Raw genomic sequence first — 19,864 nt, forward strand, 5'->3', positions numbered from 1 at the left:
AGCTCGCAGATCGTCTGCTTCCTTGCTCAGGCAGCTTGGCAGCCAGGAGATGCAGTAACTCTTCGCGGTTTCACTGCATCCGACTGGCAGAACGACGCGTTTGCTCTAGTCAGTTGGCGAGTCTTCTTTCACTCAAGGGACAGCTTCGGCAGATGGACCCTTTTCTCTTTTCGAGCTTGTCTTCGCGGCTACGCGTCCGCGTGTCTTCACTTTCGCCTGATCTGTTTCGCTGCCAGGCGCCGAGGGCGCATCTCCGCGCGAGCAGCTTGCAGAGCTGACTTTCTCATAGTGCTCTTCAGCTGTGCCTGCTTTTCCCCCCGGCTGAGGCCTGAGGATGTTCACTCTCAAAACGTAGATGAAGCAAGGCGCATTTTTCTCTCGAGCCACGACCGCCGCAAGGCAGCGCGCGAGGCCCTTTCCTCGAAACATGTGTGGACGCGCCGTTGGCAGCCGTGGATTCTGAGCTCCGCAATCTTTGCATAGTCTTTTCTTTCTTTCGCGGTGCGGAGTTCTTTGTTTCCCCTCGCCCGGTCGTCTGGCTGCCGCGTCCTCATCTTGGTCCTGCCGGCTGCTGCCTTCTCTCGTCGCGCCAAAACCGTTTTTGTCCTTGCCAAGCTTCTTCTTCGCGTGTTTCCAGGGTTCTCTTTCTCTGCCCTCAACGCGGATGAGTCTTCGTCTGTAGGGGCGACTTTGAAGGATCCCGAGAAGGCTTTCTCTCTGCTCTATCGGCGTAGCCTTGCCCAGGTCTCTCCGTCTCCCGTGTTCTGCCGCTGGGGCTCCGGCGCCCGCTGCACGCTTTGTCTCCTCGACACTCTCCTGCCCTTCGTTGCGGCTTCACTTTCAGTCTGCCTCGCGTCCTCCGCTGCATCTGCAGCCTGTAGATCGTTTCGTGTCGCCTTCGCGTGAGTCGTGTCTCCATGCTGGCGCCCGCTTCCTTCCCAGGCTTCGTCGTGCGACACAGCTCCCGTCTGCGAGGCGCCCATTCGTCCCTTCTTCACTCCACGCTTTCTCTCGCTTTCTAGCGCCTCCTATCACTTTTCCTCTGCTTTTTCGTGTTTCCTCCTTGCCATTTCTTCCTTCTTCTGGCTTCCTCATGCCTCGTTCTGCCGGCCGCGATGTCGACGGCGAGCGGCTTCGTGCCGTCCCTGCTTGGGGTCTTGGAGGGCCTCGCGGCGGCGCTGCAGCATCAGCACCGGAGCGCGGGCGCGGCATCGGACCGGCGCGCCTCGCAGACGACGACCGCAGACGTCTCCGCGATGCTCAAGCACCTCCACGCCTTCCTCCTCACGAATATCTTCACTCCCGCGCTCATTGCCGATGCGTCGCATAACGCGAGTGTAAGCGACAGGACATGCGGAGGCCGAAGCGAGGCGCAAAGCAGAGGATTAACGAGAGGGAGGGGGACGTAGCTGCCGGCAGACGGAGGCAGAGACCGGGAGTGTGTTATGAGAGAGAAGGTCCGCATGCTCAAGACACCAGAGAGGTGCTGGCGCAAAAAGGAGACAGACTTGCGTATGCGGATGAGGCGAAGACAGAGCCGGAGCAGAGGCAGAACAGAACCAATGCGCGAAGAAAAAAGCGGCAGGAAAAGCGGGATATGGGACTCCCTTGCGGGAGATTCATTCTGGTTTCGTACGAGCACCCCCTCGCGCCTTCAGCTGGCGCCAGGCCAGAATTACATTTGGAGAAACGAAGGCGGACTCGGGACAGCAGGCAGGCTCAGATGTCTGTTTCGCAGCAGCGTTGTGCCTCCGTAGGCCGAGTGGGCGGTCGACTGATTGCCGTCGTTATCTTGGCGCGCCTGTGGACTGCGGGGGGCTCGTTGTGAAGCCTGTGCCTCTCTCCATTCGCTTTTTGTCTTCCTGTCTGCTTTTGAATGCTTTCGCAGGCGGCTTATCTCCGCTGTCTCATCCACCGTGTCCAGCTCGATCTCTACGCGTTGCTGGTCAGTAGCGCCGAGTTCGCTAGTCTCTCTACGCGCCTTCTGGCTTCGATGCTTATCAAGCTGCTTGCGTCCATCTCTCCTTCTTCTCCGCCTCGTCTTTTCTCGACTTCTTCAACTGCCCTCCCAGCCGGGGCCACGCGGCTGCCACCGTACCCGCCGGCGTCGGCCTCCAGAGCCTTTTCAGACCGTCTTTTCTCCGCCTCTGCGCTGACCCAACTGTCGCCGCTCGTTGTCTTTGATGTCGAGATCGAGGGCCAACGCGCGGTGAGGCCTCGGCCCGGGGATGCGGCCGAGCCCTTGCGGGGTGTCCCTGGAGCCTTGGGCTCCACCGGCGCGGTCGGACTGTCTCCGGCGTCCGGGGGGGGGCCGGGGCCGTCGTTGCCCCAGGCCTTCGGCCAGCTTCCAGCGTTTTTCTTCACGACGTTCGGGGGCAACATGGCGCTCTACAGTCCGCACCAGCTGCGGTCATTCCTGTTTCTGCTCGCTGAGTTGAAGCCGGCAGATCTCCTGGTCGCGAACGCGCAGAACTTCGTGGCGTGGTTGACCTTCTCGCCTGCGGATGCCGTAGAGGACGCGTCTTTGGGGCCCGGGGCGGAGCGGCGGCGCGGGTTGGGCTCGGCCTTAGCTGGCCTGGTGCCTGGAGACCTCAACGAAGAGGAAGACGATGAGGATGACAGCTACCTCTACGGCGAGGGAGAGTTGCAGGCAGGAAGCAAAGGCGGCGGAGCCCACCGCGCGCAGCTTTTGCAGAAGCTCGCACAGGGGGAAAACGGCGAGGCACAGAGCACGCGGTACACGTTATTTAAACTGTCGTCTGGCGCAGGTTCGTCGGCTTTCTCGGCGATTTCCACGCGGCATCGGCCTTCCTCTTTTTCTGCATCTCGGTCCGGTCCGGACTCCTCCTCAGCGGGGCTGGCGGCTCCTGCGTCGTCTTCCTCTTCTATCTTGACCTCGCTGTTTCCGTCCTCTACAGCTGCTCCCTTCGATGCCCTGCAAGGCGGGAGTCGCGCGCCGGCGTCTGCGTTCTGTGCGTCTTCAGCGGCGCCTGACGGTCAGTCTGTCTTCGGTCTCGGAGGCAAAGCCGCAGCGCGAGCGCCGGACTCGAAGGAACCAGACCTTCTGCGTCTTTCGTCGCCCCAACTGGCGCGAGAAGCAATCAATCGTGGGCCGCTGCGCGCCTCCACGTCCTCGCCAGTGGCGGCGTCTGCAGCGGCATCGCCTGCGAATCCTGCCGCGGGCAAAGGATTCTTCATTTTTCCGCCGCCAGTGGGCTACGACGGCCCGCGCGCGAAGGCCCTCGTGGCGTCCTCCTCTTCCGCGTCGCGCACGCCCCCGGTGCCGCCTCTCGCGCTGCGGCAGCTCTCTCTCTCCTGTCTCCTTGTTCTGCTAGAGCGCTGTTTCTGCTCGTCGGAAGACGTCTTCTCCGTCGCCGGCAGGCACCGCGATATTCTCTGCGCGCCTCGAGACGAAGAAGAAAGCGAGTGCGCGCTCGGGCGAGGCGAATGCAGTCACCTGTCGCGAGCCGAGGACGGGCGCGCGGGCGTGCCGCCGGACTGCCTTCCTGGCGCGCAGTCCGCGTTCTCACAGGGACAAGAGACTGCCGGGGAAGCAGGGGGTGCTCGCCGTTGTATGTACACCTCAGGGGTAGAGCGTGGAGACTGGGAAGGCGACGCCGACGCGAGCCCTGCGCCGCGCGCGTTGGATCTCAGTGCAGGCCCAGCGCTGGCGCGGCGCCGCCGATGCCAAAAAGACTGGTGGTTCCTCACGCTCAGGCGCCTCATCAGAAGAGTCGAAAACTGGGGGATTCGCCTGCTCCTGAACGCGCAGCGAGACGCGCAGCGCCAAGAAGACGAGGGCCGCTGGAGTCTCCTCAAGAACCTGTGGCGCGGCGACAAACCGAAGGTCGTCCTGGAGGCGGACGGGAAGCCCAGCCGGTAGGCAGTCCCGTGCAGGGAGAAAGCACCAGGGCGCTTGGACCGCCTTCGGGGTTCCTCAGTGAATGCTGAACCACCCCTCAAGGATAAAAGACTAAGCGGTGGAATGACTCGGGGGCGGTGCACTCGCCCTCACAGTCGAACGATCTTTCAGCGTTGCAGCAGCCGATAAGGCGCCAAAAGACTCCGATCATGGTGCCAGGAAGCGCAACGACTGTTCTCTAGCGTGTGCCTCGTTTTTTAATGAGCTGTGAATTCTGAGGCGTCACGTCCTCCGTGGGATCCGCCGGCTCACTAGCGGATTCTCGGTTTCATGATACTTTTGTGATCTTCCAGTCGTGTGACGTGTGCAAAACTGGAACCTGCGCGCCTGGTCGAGTCACTGTTTCCTATGCGCATGCGCTTTATATCTCCGTGCAGCCTAGACGGCTGGGCGCGAGCGTGTGGCGGCATGATCTTACTTGCAGTCTAGCGACTCAGCCTGGTGCAGCGCGCGCCTCTGTGATTTCCTTTACGCAGGGAGATGTTCACCTGCTTGTGCGTCGTCGAGGACTTCTCGGATGAACAGCAGATGAGCATTCACTTCTTCTCCGCTCTCTACGCATGGCTCGTCACCATCTACCACCGTCAGATCACGCTGCAAAGGTATGCCTCGCCCTACCCCCAAACCCTCATGCAGGGCCCTTTTCTGTGCGCGTGACGCGGTGGGAATGCGCCTTTTCTGCGTCTCTATGCAGTTCCTCTCGTGTGCATATATTTACTTTGCATTCAGATATATACATACGTACTGTTCATGCGTATATGCATAGGCATATGCATATATATTTATGTACATATATGCCTAGGATACGGTCGATGTGAAAACCTGTGCGGCTGCACGGCCCTGTCTACCTGTCGCGGCATCTCCGTGCGGAAGGAGACTCTCGCTGCGCACGCTGTGCTCCACTTTCTCCACCGCAAGGTCGCGTACCCTCCACAGAGTGCTTTGGGTTCTTGATTCGTTTTCCAGGCAGAAGCAAATCGGCGAGGAGGCGGTCTTCAAGCTCGTTCACTTTGGCTTCCTCCCGCGCTCGGCGCTAGCGCCCCCGGCGACCCCCGCATATGCGGCCGTGCCCCCCCGTTCCCGCGAATCAGTCTCTCCCAGCATTCGCTCTGCGCGCTTCAGCGCGGCTCGCGAAGACGCGGAGATCGAGGAGGGGGAAGAAGACGCAGAGGAGGAGAGCGAGGGCGACGACGAGCGGCGGGAGGGCGCAGGGGCGATTGAGGCCGGGCACGACGCCAAGGACGTCCAGGACATGGTGCAGCGTCTGCTGGAAATCACAAAGAGCTTCGATGCCGAGAGAGGCGTCCTGGCGCGGATGCACACGGCCGAGGCGGCGCCAGACGGGCCAGAAGGCGTGCCAGAGCGAGAGGCGTCTGGTAAGAGCCAGACGATCGAGCCCGACGGAGACCCGAGAGGCCCTGCGGACTGGGGACGCCCGTCACCCTCGCACGAACCGTACCTCGATCGGCGGCTGGAGGCGGGCGCGGAGCCTCGAGACCTCGCGCGCGATTTCGTAGCATCGACTCGCGCGGCGTCTGCTGTGCCCCCCCCCAACGCGCCGCGGTGCCGATCGCTGTCACCGTGTTTCGCATCGTGTCACTCTGCTACGTCGTCCTACTCCTCCTCTGCTTCCGGTCTTCCCTCAGTCTCGAAGTCCGTGTCCTCGTCCGTTGCAGCCTCTGTTGCTGAGGCCGCGGTGTCGACGTGCGTCGCGCCTCGCGCCCCTGCCTCCATTCAGCTGAACCGGCGCTTTCTCTCCGCGCTTGCGACTTACTGTCTGCGTCTTCTGGCGCAGGTTGAACGCCAACAGAACCTGTATTTCCAGCAGCTGCTGCAGCTGCGCGAGCGCGCTGAGAAGGCCGCGGCGGCGTCCGCGCTGGGCGGGTCGTCGCTGCAGCCGTGGAGCTTCCTGGCTCGGCCGGCGGCCTCGAAAAGCCGGAAGAGAGAGAAAAGAGGCGCGGAATTCCTCGCGCGTCTGCTGACCGCAGCAGGCGCGGAGAACGACGACGAGCGCCAAGAACTTCGTTCCGCGTCGCTCTTCGCCCGCGCGGCGCTGAGCGCAGGCCTCGGGAGGGGAGGGGCGCTTGCGGGAACAGAGGGGTGGGCGGAGGCGACGTCGGGTGGGAAGGGCGAGCGCGTGAACGGCAGGGGCGGTCAGACACGGAGTCCCTTCACCGACGGAGTGGTGAAAGTCGGCGGCAGCCAGTACTGGAGCCTGGGGCAGCACGCGGCCATTCCCGAATCCGTGTGGGAGCTGCAGATGGCTGATGCCGTCGGCGCGGAGGCCATGCGAATCCTAGATCTCGTCTGCCGCGCGGACGCAGAATACGTCTCCGCGGTCTTCCCGGCAATCAAACGCGTGAGAACCCAGCGGGACCGTGCGGGCCGCAGCACTCCGTTCGATTGCTTCTGCGCATATGGATAGCCGTCTTCTTTCACTGTCGGTGTCTGCTCAAGACGCCTCTCGCGCGTCCTCCAGCGCCTCTCTAATCCTGCCTGACCTCTGCCTCAGGCCTGCTTGGCTCTCTGATTTCGTGTGTCCTTGCGCTCACACACGTGCGATGCCGGCTCGTTTTGTGGATGCGTCGATTCTAGGGGCACCCTGCGCGGGCTGCGCGTCTGCGCACCCCCGCGCGCGTGCGCGTGTCTGTGCATGCGCCTCTGTGTAGCTGCATGTGCAGAGCGGCGGCGTGAGAGACCTCCTTCCTGCGTCGGCGCGTGAGCGTCTTTTTCTGCTGTTTGTGGCGCAGGTCTGCGAGCGTCTGCTTTCCGGAGGCGGCTTGCACCTGTTCACCTGCGTCTTCCACTTTTATCTTCATCACTACCCGCACCAGCTTTTCTCGCTCGACAGCTTCGTGCAGCAGTACGTTGCGCACCTGGGCCTTCACTACCGCTCGGTTCTTCTGACCATCAACGCCCTCACCTTCCTCAACAACAACCTCCAGGCACTGGTCGTCAAAACCAACATCTTCACGAGGTACGTAAACCCTGCCCCCTGGTGACTGGACGCCCCGACTCCCCCATCCCTTCCCCCCTCCTCCCCACCCCCGACCAGCCAGGTGTGTGGCTCCAACCGACTGCGCTCGGCCTCTGTGAGGCGGCGAGGGGGCGGCGCACGCGGGCACGTCTCGCTCGGCTAGCCTTTTCGCAGGCCGGCCAGAGCAACAGCGTCCCATCGCAAGAAGCCTGAGCAACAGGGGCCCGTCGTTCTCAGGCGGTGTTGAGGAGCTGCTTGCATTCGTATTTATTCATCCACAGCCGTGCGTGTATCAGGTGCGTTCGGTCACATGGAGGACGGAGGCTGTGCTCGTTCCTCATCGTGCGGAGAGTCTCACTGGACTGGGCGTCTTGCGTCGCGCACGCCACGTCTCAAACAGCTGGACGCTCTGCGGGTCCTGACCGTTCGCTGCCGGCTGGCGGTTGTTGCCATTTTTTCAGGTATTTCCCGGTGATTTTCAAGTTGGTCGCCTACCACCCGCGCGCCGCAGGCAGCCTTCTTTTTCCGCTCCTCCCCGCAATTGTAAGGCCCTGTATGGGGCCGTAACCCGTGCGTGCAGCGGTGTCGGAGCGAACCTTGCCCGGACAGACCGCGCGGTTGAGATGCGTTTCTTGATTGACAGATCTGTACAGCCCCGCCCACCGTGGTGCAGCGCGTAGACTCAGACGGCTTCCAGGAGAAGGGCACTCGCTCAAAGCAGAAAGATGGTCGCCAGAAATTCGCGGCCGTGCGACCACTTTGGCGGGAGCAGCGGCAGTGCACAGTGCCCCCGTGGAGATGGCGCAACATGTTCTTGTGGAGAGGCCAGAGGAAATGAAAAGAGAAAGTCTCATTCCCAATGGAAATCCCCTCTCGGTGGCAGTCTCTTCTCGTGTCGCGGTCCTTCCACGCAGAGGGACAGGTGGGCATTCTGCAAGAGTTTCGTTGTCTGCAATTGCGTTCTCGCGCGTGTTTGTTCATCTGTTTTGAGTCGCCGTTCGCTTTTCGCTTTCTTAGGTGGGCCCCGACACGGTGATGGAAGTTCTACACTCGCTGCTTGACCTTCCGCTGACGGCGTCCTTTCTCGAGCGCTTTGATCAAGAGGGAGCCGCAGCGGCCTCCTTGTTCGCCTCGTCCTTCTTCGCCTCCTCCAAGGAAGTCTCCGCTGGAGCCCTGTCCCTCGCCGCGCAAGCCGCCGCGACCGCCTGCGACCGCACCTGTCCCTTCCTTAAGGCCCTGAAGGCCTACCTCCTGCGGAACGAAGCAGGTGGGGGCCCCAAGCCGCGCAACGAGAGCCCGAGCTGCGGCAGGCATGTTGCGCCTTCACTGTCCCCTCTGCGTTCCCTGCTTGTGTTTGAATAGGGGTTTATTGGCAGCAGTGCAATTCGCGTTCACACGCCATGCACAGCGCGTTCCTGAGGCTGTCGCTTCGGTCTCTCATCTCATGTTTCGCCTCACTCATCGCGTGTCGCGCCTGCGCACTCGCGAGTGTCATCTCCGCTTGCACGCCGGGAACGGCGCATGCCTTTTGCACTCGGGGCGGGCTTCCTTCGCATGCCCCCAGCCCCCCCTTCCCTCTTGCCTCTTCGTCTTTCACTTGGTGCAGACATCTGTTGCGTTTCGCGCTGGCTCTCAGGGGGACGAAGCGTGATATGGGAGAGCGACGAAAGCGAAGAAGTTCTGGTCAACTTGCAGGTGCTGTGGAGGTAAGCCGACCAGGTTTTCCGCGTCGTACCTCGGCAAGGCCACACGCCTCCTGGATGCTGGATCAGACTCTAACGAGGGCGCAGCGGCGCTCTGCCCTGCGCACATTTCTCTCTTCTACCCGTCGTCTGGCGTCCGCGCCCGGGGCACCAAGCCCAAGCGCCGACGGGGCTAAGCGAGGTGCAGGGGGGCACTGAGGCGAGGCTGCAAGTCCGCGGGTCAAACGCATGCGTGCCTCGAGCTTGTGTGCCTCTGAGACCTGAGGCCGTCCTGCACATGGTCGCTGCGTTTCGCAGCATCGCGCGGGTTTTCGCCCCGCTGCGCTCCGCTGCGGGTCTCCTGGCTTCTCGCACGCATGTGCCTTTTGTTTCGCCGTCCGGCGCTCAGGAGACCCTTGTGTTGCTTACTTGGCGGCTCTGTCGGAAAAAGTATCGATTCACGCGTCACGAGTTGCCCGCGTTCTCACGCAGGAGACTGCCTATTACCTCCCGCCTCTCGGCCGTCTGCAAGATCGTCCCCGGTTGTCTTCAAGTCTACTTCCGCATCGTGCTCAATGATGCGCCACCGTACTACGCGGGTGAGAAGCTATCTCTCAGGCTTCCTGTTTCTGCGTCCGTGCGGCTTCTTCGCGCGTGCAGTCTCTCACGCTGCCTCATGGCGCTCTGCGTCGCGTGGGATCGTTGTCATGTTTCCCCGAAACGTCTGTCTCTTCCCCTCCGTCGTTTCGCGCCTCTCATATATGCCCGCTGCGCAGGTGCGTCCCTGGCCTTCACGCGCGCTGCCGAGTGTTTTCGGCGTTGGCCGTTTCGGTTTTGTTTGGCGCGAGCGCCTTCAGCGCTTGCGCCAAGTGAGTCGTTGTCTTGTTTGTCTGCTTCCTCGCCTCAGAGAAAGTCCTCCGCGTGCTCCTTGAGCGTTTCCTCATGCTGTGCCCGGTCGAGTTCTACATGGACGCGCTGAATCGCCTCTTTCTCACGATGATTCTCCAGATTTTTAATCGCTACCCCATCTTTGTCGTAGGCGCCCACACGACGCGCTCAGAAGCGCACCAGCTTTATTTTTTGCTTTGCCGCGATACACGCTAGGCAGCTTAGGGGATGGTCACGGAACGGTCCTGCGTCGGGTTTGTGGCTCGTTGGGGGCGTCTAGCACGTCGAGATGCAGTCGACCCGCACAGCAGTACTTCTAGACTTCTGGAGACCCCCTCATGTGGCAGACAGGCTTTTTCTGGAATTTGCCTGCGTGTGCGCCGGCTCTCACAGTGTTTGTCCCCCGCACCGGAGGGCCTCATACTTGGTTGTCCACTGAGCTTCTGGCCCTACCAGATCTGTCTCAACGAATGTTGGTGCATCCTTCTCAATGTTGTAGTCAGACAGAGTTCAGCTATACTCCAACGACGATAATAAGACACTGCTGATCAGAGGGAATACCTTCCTTGTCATGAATCGGCCCGAGATAGCGCCTTTGTCTAGGCAGCAAGCACATGTGCCTGTCTGCCTGCCAGCCAGAATGTATGTTCGCGAGTGCGTGTGTGTCTGCGCGGAGAGCAAACAGGACGCCGCGCTGGGTCCTGGGCCCGTCGTTCGCGGGTGCTTGGCTCGTCAGGTGCTTTGTCTTTGCCGCCTCTGCTCCGCTGCAGATTTCCCTGCGCACGCAGATTCTTCAGGCCGTCTACCGACACCTGACGGTTCGCGGCGCTCTGCTTGCGCGCCACCTCTGCTGGGTGATGGGCGAGTACGCCTCGCCGCACCTGCTCACGCCCTCGGAGCTCTCTCGCTGGGAGCGCCCGTGTGCGGCCGAGCCGGAGGCGAGCGGCTTCTCGGCCTTGAGAAATCTCCAAGGCGCGCACGCAGGCGAGGCCGCCTCCTCCCTGCCTGTGGTGGTCCGGCGCGCGGCGTCTTCCAAGACGGGCGCAGAGGTGAGGCGCAGATGGAGGGGCGGATAGCGTCGGAGGGAGCAAACTCGCTTGCAGGCTGCCGAAGGGTTCCTTTCGCTATTTCAGCGCGGGTGCCCACTGCGTCTTTCTCGCCACATAGCTAGGCACGGAACTGCGCAGCTACACACGTAGCGCTACGCGGAGAACCGCAAGCGATAGAGTTGGATGACGGGAATGCGGCTTCGCTGAGCGCGTTTAGAGCCGAGAGCGCGTGCAGCTCGGCGCGTATCAGTGGAAACTTAGGCACGCGATCTACTGCGGCGAGAGGATGAAGCCGCGACGCAATTTTGGTTGGTAAAGGGAGGGAGGAGGAAACGTAGAGGCAGCTCATGTGGTTTTTCCTGCTTTTTCTGTGTTGCGGTTCCCAGCTGTTTGCAGGCTTTTTCGATGCCTTAGAGAGCCTGGCCTACGAAGCGACGGCTTCGGTTCGACCTGCGTCTTCGACTCTGGCGTTTGGCTCCTCGCCCGCGGGCGGCTCGGGCGATCCGCTGTCTTTTTCAAGGCCCGCCAGGGGGGGGCCTCTACCCCCGTCGTCCCCCTCGGCGTTCTGGCGTCTCCGAGCAGGCGCGGCAGGTTCGGGCGCCTTGGGCGCCGCTCCGGCACGCGCCGAAGGCGTCGCAGGCGTGTCTCCGCCGGGGGCTACCGGCGCCGAGGACGCCGCCAGGCTCGGGCGGGAAGGCGAGGCCTGGGGACAGTCCGCATCCGCCCCGAACGGGCCTGGCCGGCCTGAGGAGAGCGCGCGGGGGACACGCGACGGAAGTCGCCATGACGCAAACCTCGGAGTGTCCAGCGAGGAAGAAGACGAGGAGACAGACAGCGAAGGTGAGACGTGGCTTTCGCTTCTTGCCCGGGGAGCGTGTGCGGGCTTGGCCGGCGAGGACACCTGGTTGTCTCTGTCAGTGTGGAGCGGGTGCTGGGACCTTGTTTCATAGAGGCCTCTCTGCGCCGCGCGTCGTGCCGTATTCGCTGCGCACCGTGTGTACCTCCTCTTCAGCGCGTGCGTTGCCGTGAGCCGGTTGCGTGTCTGTCAGACATGTCGGAGTTGGACACGAGTGACGAGCTCTCCCTGAGCAGCGACGAAGAGAGAGAGCGAGAAGAAGGGCGTCGCAGAGGCGAGTCTGCCACGCTCAGCTCACTGCCAGCGGACGCGCAGACAGCGCCCGACCAGGAAGAGCTGCGCCTCGTCTTTACGCCGTGCTTCGTCTGCGTAGTCGTCACAGCGATGACAAAGTTCGCGCTACGCTATCCTGCTTTCATGCCGAGGGTCGTCTTGTGCTTCTCCAAGGTAAACAGCCAGGAAGCGAAGAGAGGACGCAGAGGGCCGACATCCAATTCGAGGAGAAGCGTGAGCCCTTTCGGGCGGAGGATGAGAGACACAGGGCGCTGGCAGGGGGAGGGGGGGGGGCGGGAAACGCCACGTGACAGTGTTGGATTTCAGTGTTGGATTTCAATATCCTACGACATTAAGAATACTCCACATCGGTCATGTTCTAGGTGCACTGTATGGATTCCTGTTGTCACTCATCCTACATGGAACGAATGGGAGATGGCGACAAAGGGAAACCACGAAGCAGGAGGGAGCGGAAGGCATGCCATTCTCAGGTTTGCCCCGCTTTCGTCTTTGTTTGAGACTGGTTTCTGTGGGAGCCGTGGCGCGCCAAGCTGTCTTGTATTCTTTGCCTGTTTTAACTGTGCTCTCATGCGCGACTCGTGGTGAGTTATCTGCTGTCGGTGCGCTACAGCTCAGTCGCTGCTTCTCTTCAGGGGAGTACGCTAGTGTCCGCGAACGCGTGCAGACATGTCTACACTTGGCTTCAAAGTCTTCCGCCTGCGCGTCCATTCTTCAAGCCCGCGTTCCGTCGCCCATCGCGTCTTTGGGGCCGCCGCCGGTGAGCTTCGACGCCGACGGCATCGAGCGCGTCTCCAGGCCCTTCTTCCTCGAGTAGGTCTCCAAATCTGGGCTGTCGGATCCAGCTTCGAAAGGAGCCGAGGGAAGTCGGGAACGAAAGAACGAACGAATGTGACTCAGGGACGAAGTGCAGGGGCTGCGCATGGCTGCGTCTCAAGCCAGGCCGACGCAGAGTACGCACTTGGTGCCAAAGATAGAATCGAGGCTTGGCATTTCACCCCTGTGTGCTGTCGAGGCCAAAGTCGTTTCAGAGTTGGAGGGGGTGTCTGGGTGGGGCGGCGCTCTGTAGAGACCGGGAAGCCGGTCTCATGCATCGCGGACGGCGGTGGACACAGCCGTGTGCCTTGGGAGAGACAGAGAGGAGATGCAGACTGCAGATGGCGTGACATACACGCCTGGGAGGGGGGACGCGGGTGCCAGGTGACCAGACAGAGAGGCAGCAGAGAACGAGAGAGTGACGATAGGTGGTCGCCGCTTGAGAAGCCAGGCGTGACTTCTGGGAACCAGACTAGCGCGGAGGGGGCGGCCCCCACACATCATCTGCCTTGGCTCCCTCCAGTTGTGCGGAAGTCCATGCTAACAGCGGCTCCGCGAGCTGGGAAGTTATGTCGGCAAGAGAGTCCTCTGCTGGCGCTCTGAAGATTCTGTGCTGTCGGCGTAAGGTGTGTGTCTTCTGCAGCTTGAACTCTGTGCGCATAGCCCCCCTCCAGTCGCTCACTCAATACTGCCACACTCCGTACAACTTTGTCCCGGGTGAGGAGGCTTCTTTGCTAGCCGCGACGCGACAAGGCCGCAACCCGCGGACGCGACGATATTGGCGCTCAGGCGTGTTTCTCGCCTTGCTGAAGGAGCTAGTATGACCGTGGCGTTGCTGTGTCCATAGGCAGGTTTAGAGTGTGAGCCCAAAGGTGTCACACGGCGTTCTACCTAGCTTTTTCTCGGTGTTTTTCTTTGTACTCTTCCGGCGAATTCTGGTATGTCTGCATGCGCGCCGCCTCGTCAGTAGACTAGCTGGTAGTAGTAGTAGTAGTAGTAAGCTGCTGCGACAGTACACAACTTTGGTCGAGGTGGTAGCCGGAGCAACGACGTTAAGTATAATCCGATTAACGCAGCGCGGATGTCACGTTAAGTGTAAACGGCGCCTTCATTAAACTTGGCGTATAATTATACCTGTGAGGGTACTGGAAAGAGAGGTGGGAAGCTGCAGGCTGTCGGACTGTTCGAACCGACAGCCTGCGGCTTCCCACCTCCCTTTCGGTTCGTACAATCCTCGTGCCATTTTTTGACCGCGTGCCGCCCACGTTTTTTCTGCTGTGCTCCGGGTGGCTTTCTCTGTACGATTTCGTTTTTTCCTGACAGCTTGTTGTCTCACGTGTGCATGTGATCAGGCCCGCGGCTGCACCTATTCGAGCTACCGGGTTACCCAGTGGATGGCACGCCTGACAGCCAGGAAATCGAGTCGCGGATGGCGCAGTATCTGTTCGCTGACCATCCGCAGGGTGTTCGACAGACGCGGCACATGCGAATTTCCCCTTACTCTGGAGCGCTTCCCGAAGCGGAAGTTTTCGCGTTGCAGGATCAGGGACTCGCAAGTTCACCTGGAGAGGTGACGGCAAGCCTGGGCGGCAGCCCGGGCAACGATACGCTGCCGCAGAGGGGCGTTTCTCCTGGCATGAGCTCGCTGGCGCAGAACATATCCGCATCGTGGGACATGGCCTCGCATGAGCACACTGTCACATGGGAACACGCAAGGAAAAGCATGGCTTTTGTCGATGACAGCGGGGGGCTCTGGTCACCACTGACAAGTCGGCCCGGGGGGGAGGAAGCAGCAGATGAGGGTATCCCGGGTTCGTTGTTCTCTCAGCCGTCTGTAACAGAGATGCTGCTTCGACGTCAGATACACCAAAAGGACAGCGTGCACGACTGACAAGAAAGCGCACCGTGATCCAGACCCATGTTGCTGTTATATATATATATATATATATATATATATATATATATATATATATATATAAATATATATATGCCTAAGCATTGCGGCACTTGGCCCACCTGGCGACTCGTGGGAGCGTCCATCCTTTCGAGCTGCCAAACTAAAAGTAAAACGACGAATGACCGAGTCGGTGACTTGCTGCTGTGACGGTTTCGTCGGATAGAGTGCACCACGCATCGCGGCCCCGGGGAGGCTGACAAGTTGAGAGGCACGTAAAGAGTTTTACCGCCTATGCACTGAGGTACGCTTTGTGCAGTCTGTTTTAAGAGTCACAGTACGAGTCCGACGCGCTTAAGCAGTTACACCCAGCGCATACGACTCGTGGCTTCCTGCGATCCCGCGTCGGCGAGCACACAATAGTTACGCATTCCCAGAGAGGAACGAAGCCTAGCGGACGACAGGCGTCATTCCTGTGTGACCCGGAGGCGACAGCTACAGTTTCAGCCTTCCCACGCCGCAATGAGGAGGAGCACTCAAGAAGAGTAGCGCCTGCCTACTCTCGAGAAAAACGTGACATCGCGTATCAGTAGAGACTCATGTTGCCGGCAACGTCATTGCGCGAGGGCGCGACTCTGATAACAGACTCCCGCCGTGTTCACGACCACCGCCTCGAGGTTTGTCCGGTGGAGGGACGCTGCCCGAGTCCAAGTCAGAGGATTAGGGACTGATACAAACGGAAAAGACTGCGACGACACTCGCCACCAGGGGTTGCCCCGGCCGACGTGCTGGGTGGCACGCTGTTTACGGACCACTATATCGCCGTCAGCCTCGCCGCCCTACAAACGATGCAGAGAGTTTTACAGTTTCTGTGTCTCGTCTCGCTGGCCTGAGAGTCCCGTTACGTTATCTAGGGATTTTGTCGAAAACGGGGTCAGAATTTCCTGCCGTGTCCGCACCGGGGGACTACCCCGCCTTGCGGCGGAGACGGGGCGCGGACAAGATCCGGGGCGTCACTCGCGCCCCGGAGCAAGCCTTGGCCCAAGCCCACGACGTGAAACGGGGGTGTCGCGGGCCTGATCCGTGCGTCAGCCGCTCGAATATCTCGGGATTGCACAATTTGGCACCACGGTGAAGAAAGGAAACCACTGTACTTGATCAAGACTTTACTTGCTGTCTTTAACGGGGCGCACACTGTGGAGGCTGGGCGTCGTCACTCGGTGGGCGGGCGCAGTGCGAGGAGTCTCGCATGCTGTGGGACGCGCCCGTAGTAGTGTACTGCAGGGTGCCTGTCCACGCCGTCCTGAGCCGGGCTATCCGATTTTCTTCTTGCTGTTTGTTGGCTTTGGTCTGGCGGCGATACACTCTACAACTCCACCTGCAGAGCTCGAGAGCAGCTTTTTAGCGGCTCCACTCGCCCTGTCGCGCGTATCGCCGCGAACCCAGTGAGGGAGATGGTGTCACAGAGGCTTCCTGGTGCGCGGCCGGACACGCTTTTCAATTTCTGTTGCTAGCCAAGGACATCTCGTTCTCTATAGCGTCAGAGGACTTTGTGCGACTTCCACACCTCGCTCCTGTAGGTAGGTGGACCGGTTGGTCGCGCGGGGGCATCGAGACGCGACGATGGAGACGTCTGTGCCATTCCGGTCGGCGCGCTCATTTTTTGCCATCTCTGCGCTCTTTCTGTCTTCTCCCCTCTCTTCGCTTTCACCACCTTCGCGCTACCCTCACGGACATGGAAGCGGAGTCGGGCTTATGACCTCTGGTTCGTCTCCGCAGGCGCGACTGGCGCCCCGCTGGTTGGCCGCAGAGTGCGCAGATTCTCACGCCGTGCCCAGTAATGCCGCGGTTCCTTTTACTAGCACACACGCAGGAGCAGCTGTCCAGATGGCAGAGGTGGAGTCCTCGGAGCCGACGCTGACGCGCGACACTATCGAGGCCCGTTCGCGCCTGAACACGCGGCGGAGGCGAGCAGGTCGTCGCAGGCCGCCTTCTCTGTCCATCGGCGCGGCGGAGGAGTTCGAAGAGGAGATCGTCAGACGTCTGCCTGACCCACAAAACGTGGCTCCCTCCCCATATATTTCGCGTGGCGTGCTAGCGCTTGCCACCGGCGGGCCTCGAAAGAAGGCACTCTTCAAACTCGTGCCCAATTCCCGCCTATTATACCGGCGTCCCGATGGACTTATCGCCTGCGAAACAGGTACAGCTCGATGCCTTGTCGCCGGCGCGTCAGTAGCAGGTCCTGGACAGACACTGTGAATAGGATGACACAACGACGTCTCAGCAATGAAGACTCGTCAAGGCTTGGGCGAGACGGCAAGCGGTATTTCTGCCTTCAAGAGACATGACTCCAATTTTCGGGGTGCGGCGAAAACACCGCGTAGCCTCCCGTTTCTACTGCGTCCATAATGCCGCGAGTTTTCTTCATTTGCCCCTACCCTCGTTCCCGTTTCCGTGACACCAGGCCTGAAATCCAGTTCTCGCTCCCCTGTCGGGTGCCGACCAGCCCCGTGGAGTTCTCGTGCTGTTCCCCGCGCGGCCTAGCGCAGTTTGAATCCTCCTCCGCAACTTGCTCTCTCTCTGTCTGTCTGCGTCTCAGGCGGCACGGTCAGCCGCGCACAAGCTGCGTCGGTGAGACCAGTCTCGTTCAGCGGCCTGACAGGGCACGTCGTGGAGTTGTCTGGGGCATTCTCGGAAGTTGGTGGGTTAGAGAGCCGCCCGACTACATTGCCCTTGATCCGCGGCTCTGCTGCGTCAGTCATGACCGGCAGGGACATACTCGTTGTCTGCGCGAAGGCCGGCGAGCCTGCAGTGGCAATCGCGGCTGACAAAGCCGTGGAGGCAACGGCATCGGACCATCGAAAAGGTAAGGACTCTCTCGCTGGACTGTAGGTGGCGAGGGGGGGGCGGCGGGCAAAGCAGGGATTGCGCGTTTTGCTGTCTCGTATGTGTATTGCTTCATGAGTTCCGCCTGGTCGACGAGTGCCGAGTCGGCTGAGAGGCAACTCCTCTGCAGGTGCAGAGGCCTTCAGCTGTGGTCCTGGTAGTAGCTCGCGTCCAGCCGATTTTGTTCACCTCGCCCCCTTCGGGATGCGAGTGTGGGTGCGGGGACTGAGCTCTACTTCTATATCTTCCCGGTGCGCTGTGTGTTGGATCCGCTGCAGCCGTAGAGGCGCACGAGTTTCGCCTCGCACGACAGGACGCCGACCGCCTGGAAAAGCGAGCTGCAAGAGGCCGCAAGGTTGCGAAATACGCGGCTATAACGTCTGCGGCCTTCTTTGTTTTGATGTTCGCCTCCCTTCACTCGTACGCGCGGTGGCGACTCCGGGAGTCGAATGTGACTAAGTTGAACGTGGCGGCTAGAGTTCTGATCCACAACAAACGTCTTGCTCCGCCGCGGGACTGGATCCAGTTGGAGGAAGACTTGCTGGCTTCCGCTGACAAGCCGGGGAACCTGAATCTTCTCAAGCGAGAGATTGGCCAGACCCACCCCCACGTTATAGCGACGTACGTGAAAATGAAGGAGATGTTTGATGACACCAAACGCCTTTTTATGCTTGCTAGATGGTCGGGTTTGGCGTTCGTTGGGGCGAAAGGCGCCGCCTACATCTTTTCGCAAGTGGTCAGAACTCGGCGAAGAAACATCTATATCAGAAAGAGGCAGCGGGCTCAGCTGGCGGGAGTCAGCGCGGATGAGGACGAAGAGGAAGGCGAAGAGTGGCTGGATGCATCCTCCATGGATCCTATGGATCTGGCGACCACAGGCATTTTCTATACCTCGTCACCTCCTCCTTGAGCCCTCTAGCTGTCACACCTGGTTGATAGCGCCGAGTGGGAAACTGTCTGTTCTCCAGCGACCGTCATGCGGACACGGAAACGCCGCGAGCCCGTTCAGCCGCCGACTTGGCGCGTACGTAGAGCCCGCAAATGCATGGAAGGCGTGCCGAAGGGCTGTCCTTTTTAGAGCTGCGACAACTGCGAATGCAGACACACAACTCCAACGGAGACAGTGGGGCATGAGGCCCTCGCTTTTCCTCAGTCGCGGACGTTTTGAAGATGACACCAAGTTCGTGCAGGGGTCCACACTGTTTTGGCAACAGTGCGCCCTCCGTGCACATGCGAAGGCTACCAGAAGCCCACCACAGTGCCGAAAACCTGTTTAGTTTGTCCTTTTTATGCCGCGCCGAAAACGTGCGTTAAATATGCTGGTGCCTGGCACCGTCCTTTTTCTCTTTTTCAAACGGTACATCTTGCGGAGGCCTCCCAAATTTGCAGACCGGCTGCTCGCCGTCGAAGGGCCCTCCGGTTCAGAGACGCCAGAGATGGCTACGAATATCAGTTTGTGAACAACAGTGGAAAGACGTTTTCTTTTGTACATGGTGCATGGACTAACGTATGCGCCTTCGTTTCAAATCTGTCTCGGAGAGTTCCCGCACAGGTGGAACACATGTGGCAGGCGGCATGGCGCTCCGTGGATGCTATCTTTGTACAGACTGACTTTACCGCCAATAGGCAGCAAGTGCGAAAGAAGCAAAATCTTTAGTTCGTGTGAACTGCATAACCTAATTCTTCAGATTCTGTGATGCGGAAGTCCACTACTTCACGGAGAGCGGCTATGTACGATGTCGCTGAACCCCTGGGTCGCTGCCTGGTAGGGGCGTCTCAGACAGCTGGGGCACCACGTGGGCGGTTGCCGTCCCCAATGCCAACCTGCACAGGGACGTTGTGAAGCCCCCACGTTATGTCAAGCGACCTTACGGTTGCGTTCGCTTCTCGGTACTGCGGCTACCAAAGGCTAGAGCGGTCAATCGATTTTGATCACAATTCATTAGCGCACTCGCACTCTGGTGTCGTGTGTGTATATTACGCTCTGTTGAACTGTTTTTGTCACTTGCACGATCTACGAGGAAATAGTCGGTACACAAAACAACCAATACCCAGTTGCATCCTGAGCGACTAGTCGGCCTGAATCCGTGTTCATTCAAATATATATATATATATATTTATATGAATACAAAGAGAGAGGCAGCCAGCCCGACACATATACAGGGACGTCCCGCTGTCGTGCGCGGGATTCATGGCCACAAGTGGACACATAGTAGCAGGGCGCCGTATGACTGTACTTGTCAGCGCCGCAGTTGACCACCTGTAAATACGGGCTCCATAAGTGGATCGGGCAACCGTGGTACCACGCCTTTCCGTGCATCTCAGGTTCACTGCGTACCTGTGATAGGAACTACAGGCATTCCTTTTCTTTACGGGAGCGGTATCGAGGGCGCACAGAACGAACGCTGTGTGTGCAGCGCGAAGAGCTGGTGACGTGAACGCAGAACAGTACCCCAGCGCAGCTCCAGTGGAGTAAATTTTCGGTTAGTCCGTCGCCGTCGGTGAACTTTTGGTGCGCCTTTCGTATGCTGGTCATGTGAAGCACATTGTTCTCTTCCCTCACCGCGCCTGCACAGCGACCGCTGGGCAGTAGCTAGCCGACC

At 60.1% G+C, this 19,864-nt stretch overlaps 2 protein-coding genes across 2 annotated transcripts; both read left to right on the forward strand.

Moving 5' to 3' along the window:
* Window positions 1-1,115: 1,115 nt before the first annotated feature.
* BESB_005260 (uncharacterized protein) lies at window positions 1,116-14,372 on the forward strand (the record flags this gene model as incomplete). Its single annotated transcript, XM_029359281.1, has 16 exons — window positions 1,116-1,337; window positions 1,889-3,879; window positions 4,399-4,524; window positions 4,889-6,281; window positions 6,673-6,899; window positions 7,361-7,442; window positions 7,917-8,166; window positions 8,536-8,605; window positions 9,074-9,180; window positions 9,489-9,616; window positions 10,240-10,518; window positions 10,905-11,358; window positions 11,568-11,821; window positions 12,279-12,455; window positions 13,108-13,198; window positions 13,834-14,372. The coding sequence occupies 16 exons, from the start codon at window positions 1,116-1,118 to the stop codon at window positions 14,370-14,372; spliced, it is 6,390 nt and encodes a 2,129-aa protein (XP_029222194.1).
* Window positions 14,373-15,998: 1,626 nt separating this feature from the next.
* BESB_005270 (uncharacterized protein) lies at window positions 15,999-18,171 on the forward strand (the record flags this gene model as incomplete). The annotated part of the gene is made up of 3 exons (XM_029359282.1): window positions 15,999-16,575; window positions 16,975-17,241; window positions 17,540-18,171. 3 exons carry the CDS (start codon window positions 15,999-16,001, stop codon window positions 18,169-18,171), a joined length of 1,476 nt encoding a protein of 491 aa, XP_029222195.1.
* Between the last annotated feature and the right edge of the window lie 1,693 nt (window positions 18,172-19,864).

This window comes from Besnoitia besnoiti, chromosome I (assembly GCF_002563875.1).
Source record: "Besnoitia besnoiti strain Bb-Ger1 chromosome I, whole genome shotgun sequence".
Lineage (NCBI taxonomy): Eukaryota > Apicomplexa > Conoidasida > Eucoccidiorida > Sarcocystidae > Besnoitia > Besnoitia besnoiti.